This window comes from Cotesia glomerata, unplaced genomic scaffold, assembly GCF_020080835.1.
Source record: "Cotesia glomerata isolate CgM1 unplaced genomic scaffold, MPM_Cglom_v2.3 scaffold_17, whole genome shotgun sequence".
Taxonomy (NCBI): domain Eukaryota; kingdom Metazoa; phylum Arthropoda; class Insecta; order Hymenoptera; family Braconidae; genus Cotesia; species Cotesia glomerata.
The window spans coordinates 416,887-431,969 of NW_025402108.1; the positions used below are offsets into that span (position 1 = coordinate 416,887).

The following is a 15,083-nucleotide window of genomic DNA, read 5'->3' on the forward strand; positions in this document are numbered from 1 at the left end:
TTTTATATAGAAACAGTACAAACTATAGATAGTTACCTGAGATTATTCAAGATACATATCTTTATTGATTATATAACTATTATTGTAAGTGTAATAAATAATTGAATAAAATATAAGTGTTAGATTTGTATATGTGTGTACGCTATAATTGTAGTAGTAAATATCCTCTACAAATTGGTGACCCCGAGAAAAAAGTGCGTGCATATACAATATAACCTGCAACGCGTCCAGAACATTCGACGACGCTGTCAACTATCTCACTCGCACTCCCGCGAAAAATAAAAACACAAGCAATATGACGCTGCCGCGCTCACCGGAAAGAAAACAACCTCCAGACAACCAAACGGAACAGACTGTTCAAAACAATTCAGGATTATTAGACTATGCAGGAATGCCTCAACTAACACCAGAGATCAACCAGAGGATAATCAAACGCAAAATCAACAAGTTGGATATAAACCACCAATGACCAACAACACGGGAGCAATACCACGTGACCAAACAAACGGCGGACTTCTACTAGGTAATCAAACCACGACAGGTAATAACCAACAATACGCTCAGCAGTATTACCCGCCTCTGTTCTATCCATCACCAACATATGCAAATTACAACCAGCCTGCAGTTCGTGTTGACACAAATGAATTACCTCCATTTTGGCCATAATCTTTAAATTTGTGGTTCAAAGCTATAGAAGCAACCTTCAACAGCAAACCTGGCCTAACGAATGACGCAAAATTCAACGCCGTCATAAGACGGTTGGATCGCGAACATATGACAGCAGTGGAGCACGTCATAAAACAACCACCACTCACAAACAAGTACCAAGCGCTGAAGGAAGCTCTAACAAACAAGTATGCTGTATCTCAAGAAAATCAATTTCGGACACTCATCTCCGACCTGCAGCTGACCGGAAAACCATCTGAACTGTACGAGCAAATGCGCCGACATGGAAGCAACCTGAACAAATCATTCATCAGAACCCTGTGGATGGACAGGCTACCACAAGATCTTCAAATTGTACTTGCAGTAACTGAACCAATGGAAATGAAGAGTCTTACCCAGCTAGCTGACAAGATAGTGGAATTGCTAGACCGACGCAGACAATCTCAAAACCAGTTTGTAAACGCAATCTCAAAAGCAAACAATCACAATAGCTGCGAGGATCAAATTAAAAAATTGTCCGAACAAATCCAAGCACTTTCAACCAAGATGGATTCAGTTTTCAGTCAACTGAACTCCCATCAATCACGCGGCAGGTCCCGTAGCAACGACTCCCGTCCACGATCACACGGACCAGGTAACAGAAACCAAAAAACTTGCTATTTTCACCAAAAATTCGGTCCAAAGGCACTAAAATGCAATCCACCATGCATCTGGTCCGAGCTTCTGACACAGAAGCAGGGAAACGAGGTCAACCATCAATAGACGCGGCAACTACTGGTGGTTCCTCACCTCCTTGCCGCATGTTCGTCCTCGACCGAACATCCAACACCAAATTTCTCATCGACACCGGCACCGACATATCTGTCATTCCGCCAACCCACCTCGACAAACGCAGAGCAAACAACTATCATCTTTACGCCGCAAACCATGGCACCATCCAAACTTACGGAGAACGAGCATTAACCTTGAACCTCGGATTACAACGTCCAATCAAATGGATTTTCTGTAAAGCGGACGTGCCATACCCAATCATCGGAGCGGACTTGATCCATAAATTTGGACATCGTCGACCTACGCCAAGGTCTTCTCACCGATTCCGACACGGGATTACAAACCTCAGGTACGCTTTCATTCACTCACATAAACTCGATCACTGCAATAATATCAAATTCCAAGTACACAGATATGCTCAAGGAATATCCAGAACTACTGGGAACTCCATCAAACCTGACTGCCGCAAAACACTCAGTCAGACATCACATCGAGACAGTAGGACCTCCATGTGCTCAACGCGTAAGACCATTACGCCCAGAACGTCTCAAGCAAGCAAAAGCCGAATTCGAGCTCATGCTAGAACGCGGACACATTAGACCATCCACCAGTGCTTGGGCCAGCCCGCTACACATGGCACCCAAGAAAAATGGGGATTGGCGTCCATGTGGAGATTTCCGGAAAGTCAACTCACAAACAAAACCCAACCGCGAACCAGTACCTCCTCTGCACGACTTCGCAGCGAACCTGGCCGGAAAAAAGATCTTCTCCAAGATCGACGCCAGACACGGTTACTTCAACGTTCTCATGGCAGAAGAAGATATCGAGAAAACTGCAGTGATCACACCATTCGGGTTATTCGAATTTATCGTCATGCCGTACGGGTTACGTAACGCCGGCGTGACGTTTCAACGCCTCATCAGAGAAGTGTTCAAAGGACTGGACTTCGTTTGGGCGTACGTTGATGATTTCCTGATCGCTTCCAGCTCGGAAGAACAACACATGGAACACTTACGGATCGTCTTCGATCGTCTCAGGAAATACGGCATCTACATTAACAGTGAAAAATGTGTTTTTGGCGTAGACACAATCGAATTTTTAGGGTACAAAATAACCCCTCAAGGATCAACACCATTGCCTGACAGAGTTCAAGCATTGTTGGACTACAAAAAACCAGAAACTCTGGTAGATCTCAGACGATTTTTAGGAGCCATTAACTTCTACCGAAGACATCTAAAAAATGCAGCGGATTTACAAGCATCCCTCAACGAAATGCTTAAAGAATCCAAGAAAAACGACAAACGGCCAGTACCCTGGACAACAGAATCGTCGGAAGCATTCGATAAAATAAAAAAACAACTCGCCGAAGCAACTTTACTGGCACATCCAGTAGCTTCAGCCGAACTACGTCTAACAACTGACGCATCAAGTTCAGCTATGGGAGCTGTATTGGAGCAACAAGTCGATTCGGAGTGGCAACCACTCGGATTTTTCTCCCGAAAATTTACAAGTGCTCAGCGCAACTATAGCACCTACGACCGAGAATTAACAGCAATCTTCGAGGCCATTAAATACTTCCGACATTGGCTCGAGGGACGAGATTTTGTCATCCGCACGGATCACAAACCTCTAACCTTCGCGTTTCAACGTCGCAGCGACAAATCATTGTCTCCAAGACAAATAAATCAACTCGCATTCATCAGCGAATTTAGCACAAATATCCAATACATATCTGGACCTGACAACAGTGTAGCCGATGCACTATCTCGTATTGATGCCATCAGACTACCCACGGTCATCGACTTCAACGAGCTATCACGGCTTCAGGCAACAGACGAGGAGTTAAAGCACTTCCTTCAAGATAAAGAAACTTCATTGAAATTTCAAAAACTCACCTACGGTCCACATAATCAAGCCATTTATTGTGATGTGTCCACAAACGACATAAGGCCTTTCGTACCTCAACCTCTACGTCGACAAGTATTTGACGTATTTCACAACATGGCCCATCCTAGTGGTCGTATAACCAACAAAATCATCGCTCAAAGATACGTTTGGCCATCAATGAACCGAGATGTCACTCAATGGGCGAAGACATGCGTACCATGTCAGAAATCAAAAATCGGAAGACATGTCCACACCCAACCAGCCATCTTTACCAACCCGGAGCAGAGATTCGATCACGTACATATCGACCTGGTCGGACCACTACCAGAGTCTGAAGGATTTAAATATTGTATGACGATGGTTGACAGATTCACGCGATGGCCTGAAGCCATACCAATCGTCGACATAACAGCTGAGACCGTAGTAAAAACTTTCTACTCCAACTGGATAGCTAGATTCGGCGCTCCAAAAGTGGTAACCACAGACCAAGGCTCACAGTTCGAGAGTGCTCTTTACAACGCACTACTACAACTAGTAGGTAGAAAACGTATTCGAACTACTGTTTATCACCCAGCTGCCAACGGACTGGTTGAACGCTGGCATCGGACGATGAAAGCCGCAATAATGTGCCATCAAAATGAAAACTGGGCAAAACTATTACCCACTTCTCCTTGGCTTACGATCGTGCTACAAAGAAGACCTAATAGCGTCACCGGCAGAATACTTATAAGGGACCACTCTTAGAATTCCTGGAGAATTCTTCACCCACGAGGACCCGCTAGAAGATCCGAATTTCTTCTTAGAAGACTTCCGAGTCCACATGAGGGAAGTCAAACCAGCACCAGCTGCTCATCATTGTCGCCGAAAAACCTTCTACTACAAAGAATTGAGCACCTGCTCTCACGTATTCCTACGATTGGACCACGTCAAACGCCCGCTAGAACAACCGTACTCGGGCCCACACAAAGTCATATCACGAACCGATGACAGAACCTTCACCATCGAGGTCAACGGAACACAAAAGGTGGTCAACATCGAAAGATTGAAACCTGCTCATCTGGCATCAGCAGACGTCTTTCAAGACCCCGACACAACTAGTCAAAACGTGCCAAATGAAAAGTCTTCCATTCAACAGGCTGTACCAACTACATCGACAACACCTAGCGCAACTGTGCCGACAGATCAACAGCCCAGCACCAGCTCAAATGCTAACTCAGATTCAGCCCAGAACCAGGTTCAACGACTTCAACCAGTCTTCACCACGTTCTCAGAAAATCTTCGCACCTACCCGGTAAAATAGAAAAAAACAAGTACACATTGATCTAAATCAAAATCATATTTTTCAGATACACTCCAGCGCCAACACCACTTGCCGCCTCCGGGGGGGAGTGGTGTGGGGGTAAACACACACACAATCAACTATCACAAACACTTTCACACACACTATACTGAGTACTAAAAATCAAACTAAGCGCTCAACAATTCTACCAACTACCTCTCCCCGTACGGACCGGTGTTATTGGTACCCCTGAGATTATGATTATTATATAAAAACAGTACAAACTATAGATAGTTACCTGAGATTATTCAAGATACATATCTTTATTAATTATATAACTATTATTGTAAATGTAATAAATAATTGAATAAAATATAAGTGTTAGATTTGTATATGTGTGTACGCTATAATTGTAGTAGTAAATATCCCCTACAGAACTGTACTGGCATGGGTTTTCTCTGTGGTTTCCCCATCGCCACTATTCCAACAACCGATAGAAAGGGGTGAGGAATAGGGTAAATACAGTACAGAAAGCACAAGTCGGTCCACAGCCGCAGTGATAATAATAAAGAGTTGAGTATATAAATGTACGAAAAATAAGGTTGATTATGTAGTGAAAATACAGGAGTGAAAAGAGGAAGTGCTGGGGTCCAAAAAAGCGTTGAATAAACAAGGACAGTATAAAAACACAAGACGGTGGCGCACTTGCGGAATGCGACAGCTACCATCTACCTAGCCTTGTAAAAACCAAGAACGGTATACAAGTAAAAATCGAAATTATAATATACTTTGCCATTCATCAAAAAAATTCAGCTTATCGTGCACTGACTCTCAATTATTTATATTTTTATGAAATTTATAACAGTATTTGAAAGAAATATGAATTTCACATGTCGGTATTTGCGATGTCGAAAAGACATTTTTGATGTCAAGTTCTTTCTTAAGAGATATAAAATATATTAATATGACATTGATCGGAAAATGAAATTTATCGGAGCAAGAGTCTCCATAATTTATAATTCAATGAAATTTATAAAATTACTTTTGAAAATTATAAAACTCATCTGTCGAAATTTTTAATGTTGGAATAAAATTTCCGATCCTTGATTTCGACATCGAGTTCTTCCTCTGATAGAATGAGAATCAATTAATTTGCTATTTATGAAAAAATCAAATTTATCGTGGCAAAATTTTTTCATTTATATTTTCATGGAATTTATTAGATTTTTTCCAAGAATTGTGATTTCCACATGTTGAAATTTGCGATCTGAAAATATAATCTACAACTCCTAATTATATAACGTTCCTAATAAAAGTGACCTTTGTTGTTTATATGATGAAATCATCGTAAGCAGTACTTAGTAATCACTATAGTTTCATAAATAATAAGTGCATCTAAATTCAAATTTTGACATCGGAATCGCGCACATTCCGACTAATCGGAGGCGTCTACAAGGGATATCATAAGGACGTCATAATTACGTCATATAAACGTCATAAATATCATACAAGCGTCACACTTACATCATGGGTACGTCATACGTATTACGTAAGAATCTTACGTCAGGAAGTGGGAAATTATGAGTCATATATGACATCTTACGTAAATCATGACGTAGCATGACGTCATTCTGACGTCAGTTTGACATAATTGTGTTCACTGGGTAGTGATCGGATCATTTGTCTCCAAGTAATCACTGCAGCAAATTCGAAAAATGCTGCCTCGAGAAAAACGCGTTTAACCCTTCAGTACCCTCGCTATGAGAATTTTTCTCACGCAACAACATTCAACTTATAGGATGTCGCTGCAGTGCAAGTGAGATATTAAAAATAACGTGAGTACTGAAGGGTTAAAGATAAATGATCCTCTATATTCTAACTACCGAGTGGCTACTCTAGAAATGGCTGTAACTCGAAAACTATTTAAGATATCGATTAAAAATTTTAGTATGTTATTTTTAAAGGTATAACCTATCGAAATATGAAACAAAAAAAATCGATTTTTTTTTATTTCACACTAAGTGTGTCCCTTAAGGCCGTGTATAGTAAATATAACGGAAGAAATTCAACATTATTCATATATATATTAAAATTGATGGTTGATTAAGGTTAGCTTAGTATCGAAATAACTCGAAAACATGGATCCTGATTTCTTTTTGATTCAGGATTAGAGCACACGCGTATGCGCGCAATTTGAATTCCTAATTGAGTCAAATAGCCATATAAACATAACCTCTACAGTTAAATTCCAACTCTGAACTATAGAGGGAAGAAGTACCCTCCATACTCCAAACACGTCATATGTTTGTCATTTTTCTATGAAGTACCACTAGTACTGAGCGAAAAATAATAAAATTTCACAAGTTAGTCAATTTGACGTTTTCGACTTGATGTATTTAAATATGTTCTAATATCCCAAGCAGCACAAATTTTTTTTGTTAATGTTTTGTTGAATATAAGTTAACGATTATTAATTTTTTAACCCCTAATTAAAAAAAAAAGATTTAAAAAGATTCAACCCATGCAATGTGTATATCTATACATTTGTCAAGTTGAATCTTTTTTAATCTCTTTGAGCCATTTCGAATCTTTTCAAATCTCTTTTTCTAATCAGGGACTTCTTGTTAAGTGAAATCTACCAAAAAGTCATGATTTTTTTTGTGACACTTGGGATGACAATAAGACTTGATAGTTGAAAAAATTTTGAAAAATATATAAATTTATTTAAATAAAAATAAATCAACATCAACTCACAAGGTTTGAAATTTTTGCGCGAATTTTGTACATTTTCATCACCAGTGGACGTTACAGTCTAGATGCACGGTCCCTATAGATAATTTTTCGATCGTTTTGAACTCGTATGTACTTACATAGCGGGAAGTTCCAGAGATGGCCAGCAGGATCGACCGTTTTCCAGATTTTTTTTTCTTAAAAATTAAATGAGCGTTAAGAGCCGTGCGATTTTGGATTTTCAAAACTTTTCCATTTACTAAATTCACCTATTTGAATCATTTAAAAAATAAATAAAAAAATAAATCATCTATTACATTTAAGGCAGGCAGGGATGGTCGGAGCGGAAAGCGGCTGGGTTGTTAAATAACTAAGGTAAACTATATAGTTTCAATATTGAATAAATACTTACAATTTCGTTTTTCTCATTTTACTGAATCATTTGAAAAAAATGAAAAAATCTTTAGTCAGTTATTTCCCGCCAAAATATGACATTAACTTTTGTTTAAATTAATTCACAATTAATTATTATTAAATTAAGTCACAAAAAAAAAATTAGAAAAACGGTTGACCCTAAAGGCCATCCCTGCAACTTCCCGCTAATTTCATATTTAAGCGCTCAAAATTGCACTTACTACGTTTTTGAGCTCAAAAATATAATTTTCGTGTCATTTTGAGCTCTCCGAGCTCAAAAATCTCGTAACAATTTAATAAAACACTATTTCTTAAATTTTAAAACCGATTTTCTTTTAAATTAGATTTTCACGTGGTTGGTGGCATTCGACGCAGTTTTTCAGGCCTCATTTAGAATCTTTAAGTTTTAATCGATCGAAATAGGAATTTTAATGTAATTCTGAAAAAACATTTTTTTCGGTTTTTTTTCGACAACGATAACTCACGTACGAATCAACCGATTTTGACCGGGCTAGCGGCGATCGACGTGGTTTTTTGATGTTGAGAGCTAAATAGATTTTTGGAATTGATCAGTAGAGCCGTTTAAAGGTAATTCCAAAAAAAACCACGTTTGAAAAAATTTTTTGTATGTAGTTTTTTTGAGATTCCTCAAAATCTACCAATTCGAATCGGTCCAAATTGTATTTAAAATCTAAGTTTGGTTAAGCCTTTTTGAATGGCACCAACCGCGATGAAATCGGTCGAGCCGTTCAAAAGTTATGAGAAGTTTACATACGGCCACACACACACACACACACACACACACACACACACACACATACAGACATCACCGCGGAAACTCGATTTTCGAAAAACGGGGTAAAACCAATAACTTCCCGATTTTTGAAAATTTTCAATTTTCTTAGCGGGAAGTTAAAAATGTTGACTTTTTGATAGATTTTACTCAATAAAAAGTTAAAAAATTAATAATCGTCAACTTAAATTCAACAAAACATTAATAAAAAAAAATTTGTGCCGCTTGGGTTGTGATCGTCACATTATTCAACACTGAGTAAACTTGAATCCAGCCAATCATTGAAGTAAAGAATAACAAACTCACGACTCCTAATGGTACAGTCACTTTCATAAATGCTGAAGTCTTTTGTTTTTTTCAAGTCTATTGCCCTGATAGCCATCCAATTATAAAAGTTAACGTTAAATTGCAATCCAACTTTTATACAATCTAGTGCTGGAAATTGACTTTAACTTTTATCAAAATGTTGTAGTAAAAGTCTTGATGTGAACTTTTAGTGAAGTTGGACAAAATGAGTGAAAATACTCATTGATATGGCAGATTATCAGAATTTGTCTCTTTTTTACATCGGTAGGTAATTTATCGGTAAAAAAACGAAGCACAGTAAAAATTTTTTACTACTGACGTGACAAAAAAATCAATAATTTATGGTTAAACCGGGGAGTTGAACCCGAATCATCTGGTTACGAGCCAATTTTTTTATTTATTTAAAATAAGTTTTTATTTACATTTTCACTTACAAAATCTGAAAATTACATGGCAGCAAACAACTTAATAAAATGCCAGTCTTAGTCTAATATTATATAATGTTGCTTGGCCCTAGTAGGGCTGCTCACAACCAACAAACTCTTAAAATAAGTTATACGTGTTTTAATTACATGTATTGGAATAGTTCACTATGAGTGTCTGTATTGTTTAGTAAAATTAATATATGATGTAAAATTATAGTAAAACTTCATCATGATTTTGGTCACTTATATGCTTACAACTAAATTATATTTACATTATGTACACTATATGCAAGGTGTGCAGTCAGCTGTGAACTACACGAGGGCGGGACACCCTAGGTCTTTCCTCTTTCTCAGATGCTTCCGGTGTGGCGTCTTTTCCGTGAGCCACCAGTATGCGTTGCTGAGTCTATGGAAGTCCAGTTGGTCTCTCAGAGGTATGTCTGTAGAGTACTTGAAATTATGTCGTTGTTTGTTAAAACTGTCAGCTGTATACATGATTCTTTTGTCGTTTTTCGGACGCACATAATGGTAAATTATGGGGATGTTATTGTGATCTTGTATCAGATCGTTCCGGTCAAAGTGGATGAACATGTGAGGGAAGATGAAGCCTGACAAGTTGTATTTTTCGCCTTTGGACTGATCCATGTTGCATACTCTGTTTAGCTTTTCGTTCTGAATTGAAGGGAGATTACTAAAGTAATCACGATTCAACTTGATAATAAAATTATCTATACGCGGAATGTTGGCTCGATCATAGAGGACCTTGTTACTTACGAACTTGCGAAAGTTTGTATTTATGTCTCTGTATGTGCTACAGCAGACTCGTAAACAACTACGTTCAAAGACTCTTAGCCTTTCCATTGTCGCAGCATTTATATTCCACCAGATTGGAGAGCCATAGGTGAGTATAGGCTTTATCAAGAGCTGGTAGCAGATCACTTTCGCTCGAATGTTAAGTTTCTTGTTGTAGAAGAGTCTTTTGTTGGCCTGGAAGACCATCTTGGCTTTTGCCAGTTGTCTGTCAACGTGTATATTTAATTTTAACAGGTGGTCCAGGTGGAAGCCTAAGTATTTCACTTCATTTTTGTGCGGAACCGTAATCATTTGTTTTGTGTCTGGGTGCTCAGTAGATAGTTGGAAGGCAGCTATTTGGTCAGTTCTTCTCTGGTTCATTTTTGTCAGCGGTGGTCTAAAGAGAATAGACTCACATTTGTCTGGGTTTATTCTTAGGTTCCATTGCTGGTAGAACTTATTTATATTATTTAGCAGCTCATTGAGTTCATCTTGTAGTAATCGTGGGTTGGTGCCAATGATATAGGCTACAAAATCGTCTGCAAAAGCCTTTCCATGCCTATCGGTTATGGTGTTAAGTCTGAACATGCGTAATAGTCTGCTGGTGTAGATGTTGAACAGTATGGGAGAATTCACTGTACCTTGCTGTAGGCCTTCAAATACTGAGAAGACAACCGTGGAGATGTTGCAATCATCCCAGGTTTGGAAAGTTTTCCCATGCGTCATGTCAAAGATTAGGTATATTAACCAACTCTCAAAGTCAGCTTTGGAAAGTGTAAAGATAAGCCCTGGTAGCCAAACAGAGTCGAAGGCTTTTTCTAAGTCGATAAGCACGCCCGCAACGAGTTCTTTATGATGAATGGCTTGTAGCCAATCAGTAACAACAGTGTGTGTAGCGTGAATGGTCGAGTGACGTCGTTTAAAGCCGTACTGTTGATCGGGAATGATTTTTTTCTCTTCACAGGTTCTGGTGATGGAGTTATTAATTATCATTTAATAGACCTTGCTCAGGTTGCTAGTGAGACTGATAGGTCTGTAACTAACTGGTTTGGTAGGGTATTTACCTTTTTTCAGGATCGGCAAAACTTTTGCTGATTTCCAGGCAGTGGGAAAGTAGGCTGCGTTTATGGCGTTGTTGAATGCAACGGTTAGCGCAAAGATTAGAGGATCAGGTAAGTGCTTTAGGACCATTGCTGGAATGTTGTCGGGACCACTAGATGTTTTATTAGGTAGTTTTGATAAGATCTTTTTGACTCCCAACGTGCTTGGCAATATGATTTGGTTAGTCACATCAACATTAGGATGAGAGGCTTTGTTTGTGGCGCTGAAGGTCGTAAATGTCTGGGCTGTGGATCTTATCTCATCAAGTTCATCTTTTACTTTTTTGTACACTTTATCAATGATTGCTTTTAGAGGAGTACCCGTGTTCAGATGTCTTGGTGAATTGATTTTTTGATAGTGTTGTCCTATTAGGTTTAGCTTGTTGATTGGATCAGTGATGGTGATTGAACCATTTGTCAGATCGGTCACAGCTTTTGAACGGTCCACATTGCTAGGAGTGATGAGGTCGGTATTTATACTAACTGTTTGGTTAGCAATCGAGATATTTTGTCTAGGCCTGAGTATCCTGTTAATCTTCGGGAAGAACGTTGCAGGATCCCTGTGGTTGACTTGTTTTAATAAGCCATTCCAGTAATTGCTGATAGAAGCAGAGAATTATTTCTCTAGTTCAATTTTTATTAATTTTATTGTGTGTTTAGTGTTGAAGATTTGTTGTTGATAGTCAGGAGGTCGAGTTTTGTAGAGTTTGTGAAGTTTGGTGATAAGGTGCGACTTGTTCTTTTGAAGTTTTTTAATTCTTGAGTTGACATATTTCAGTACACTATCTTGCTTCTTAAACTGAGGGACTGTGGACTCGATTGAATTTGTGATTGCTCCGGAAATCTTATCAATAAGATCGTCGATCTCAGCGATTGAGAGGTTCCTGTCTTCGGGAGGTGATAGAAGAAATTCTTTGTCTAGGTGTTTGTAGAATTTTTCTCATTTAGTTGCTTTGATATTGTATCTTATTGCGTCAGTTTTTTGTTGGAGCTGAGTTGGTAATTGGACCGAGAAGATGAGAGCATTGTGGTCACTGTCGTAGTCAGCAATAGGTATTTTACCTTCATTTAGATTGATGAGGTTTAAGTTAGTTATACAATAGTCCAAGTAAGACTTACTTGGATTGTAAGATGCGTCACAGGGCGGAAAGATTTTGGCTCTCAGGTTCGGAGCCATTTCTAATTCCCATTTGGCTAGGTATTTATCCCTCTCGTTTATTTTTGAGTCTCCCCAAAGTTTGTGACGAGCATTCAGGTCACCTGCCATCAGGAATGTTGCGTTTGGGTTTGAGAGATCCAATTTTACGCACAGCGTGTCCAGCTCGTCTCTGATGGCTTTTTTATTGTCAGGAGTCGTGTAAATGCTGATAAAATAAGTCTTCAAGTCGAGGTTATCTGCATTTGGAAGGTTGATAATTGTATTCAATAGTTTGATTATTACCAGAGGATGGAGAATGAATAACATCATTTAATGTGGTTTTTAATAGCAATTGCCGTGCCTCCACCCTCTTTGCCATGTGGGCGGTCAGTTCTTATTAAAGAGTAGTTTTTAAAGGTGACTTTGTGCGACTCTTTGAGTTTGGTTTCACAGATAAATAGTACATCAGGGTCATGTTGAGTTAGTCTGCTGATCAATTCAAATCTTTGTTTGTTTTTTTGAATTGAGTTCACGTTTATTGACATTATTTTTAGTATACTATATGCTTTATTTACCGAATCTTGGCTCGTAGTCTGATGATGAAAGGACGACGTATTAGTATGCTCCATTGTTGATATTCAAAAACTCAAATATATAGTCAATTCTCTTGGATTCATATTCGAGGTTATTCATCCTCGTGTTTATCGCGCGTATGTCTTGAGCTAGGCCACTGACACTGCGTTGTAGTTCAACAACCCAAGCAAGTGGTTCCAGGAAGTTAGTGTTCGGTTGGTTGAGGGGGGGAGCTTGTTGAACGGCCTTACCTCCCATGAAAGCCTGTCTGAAAGATAGTCCTGGTTGGAGTAGTCTATCAGTTGGAGCTGATCTTCGTAGACCTGGGGTCTGTTGGGAACGAGACGATTGAGCTGCAAGGTCCCTTTTAGCTACATTGGCAAATTTCAGATAATTACATCCTTGGTAGTTTGCAGGGTGGCCGAAGTTGCCACAATTTACACACTTGAGTTGGCATCAGCACTTTTTCATTGTTGACTAGTAAAAAATTCCTGACTTACCGACATTATACGCTCGTTTCACGGTCGTTTCACTCACAGACTACTGTGCATCTACCACCGAGTTACGGTTTTTTGACAATTTATATGTTTTCGAATGACTGTCAAATGACAGACGATCGATCGATGATCTACGATTTTTACTCAGATAAAAAATCGGAGAAGTCAAGTAAAAATTTGGTTTTTCGAATAGTGAAGTATGATAACTATACAGAATAAAAATCATAAAGTGTGATATCATATCACGGTTTAGCTGAATCGCGACTGGCGCCGCCTCGCGAGCACTGATGATACCCCTTTTGATAGCGCTAAATTTAACATTAGATTTAACATCAGTTTTAACATTAGTAAAAAAGGTTATTGTTAAAATGTATTTTTACTCTCTGAAAATTTATCACAATAGACTAGGAATAATAAGATAGTAAAGAGGATTAAGCCATAAATATATAAATTTACTACCTAACTGCTCTCGACCTAAGTAATTATAGAAATTAGAAAATATATTTTCATTTCTTAAGAAATATAAAATGTTGTATAAAAAAATGCGAGAAAATAGTCTGAGCCGACTAGTGACCCTCATTTATGACGAGTCTAGCTCAACCACTCAGTCCGGTAAATTCCCAGAGATGATGAAACTTCGGACAACTCTGCTAGCGAGCCCAGGTAGTTCAACAACGGTCGGAAAGGACGAGTACCTGAGTAGGAATACAGCTAGGACCCAGTAGGAAAGGAGAGGGACCAATCAACGTTGCCAAAAGGCCAGTACAGCGGAATACTCGGATGGTAGGGAGAGTCGCCCCCGCCACTTCTAGTGCTAGGAGTCGGACTTAGACATATTTGAGAAATATCAGAATATTATTCGAGCTCAGACCTATCACCTCGTTTCTAATTTTGTGTAAAGTCTTTTGAATACATATTTCAATTTAGTTAACTTAATTCCGTTCAAAAATTTATTTAATTTATATTCAAATATTATCATCTTCCTCATCCTATAAATTCCCGTTGATAAAGTTGAGTATTTCAATATTCCCGGGCGAATCAAAGACCACGTCGGTAACTTTAAATTTAAATCAAGATTTCCATCGTTGTCCACCAGGAGAAGGACATAACAAATTGGTGACAGCGGTGGGATTCGCCGACTTTAATTAGCGGATAATTAAATCAAATTGTGAACCGAGTGAATCAGTGATAATTAAGTGCAATAATAATTGACAAAATAGCGACTAAAACAACATCCGCTAAAAACCGAACACTTCTAAAATTCAAACCTCCTCAAACGTAACCAGAACAAGCCACCACTCTCTTCGCGGGTTTTGTGCGTTTTCCCCGAAGCGTTGGGCGAATGCCGGAGCTGGGTGATTACTCTTATCGCACACGACAATCTGTAATCACGGGCGCAACCTAACATTGAGAAGGAACTATCCAACTTCAATCAAGGACTCATCTCCAGGAATACCAAGAAAACCATCAGCAAGGCGCAACCACATCCAGAAAAGGTCATCAGCACAAGCATCAAAAAATAAGTAGACCTACGATCATTATTATTTAAGTTTGAATTTGTATAATTTATTTGTAATTAATTGCTATCTGGGTCGATCTTATGCATCTTATAATTTAAAATAAGTGATTAGACTTTTAAATAACTAGAAATTGATAAATCCCTGAATAATTTCTCGAATATTACGCTTCAACACCATATTTTATTCTTATAA

At 38.6% G+C, this 15,083-nt stretch overlaps 2 protein-coding genes across 2 annotated transcripts; both read left to right on the top strand.

Annotated features, from left to right (window-relative positions):
* Positions 1-774: 774 nt before the first annotated feature.
* Positions 775-1,428, top strand: LOC123273937. Its single transcript, XM_044741423.1, has one exon. It carries the CDS (start codon positions 775-777, stop codon positions 1,426-1,428), a length of 654 nt encoding a protein of 217 aa, XP_044597358.1.
* A 2,716-nt stretch (positions 1,429-4,144) lies between these two features.
* Positions 4,145-4,624, top strand: LOC123273938. Its single transcript, XM_044741424.1, has one exon. It carries the CDS (start codon positions 4,145-4,147, stop codon positions 4,622-4,624), a length of 480 nt encoding a protein of 159 aa, XP_044597359.1.
* The last annotated feature ends 10,459 nt before the right edge of the window (positions 4,625-15,083 follow it).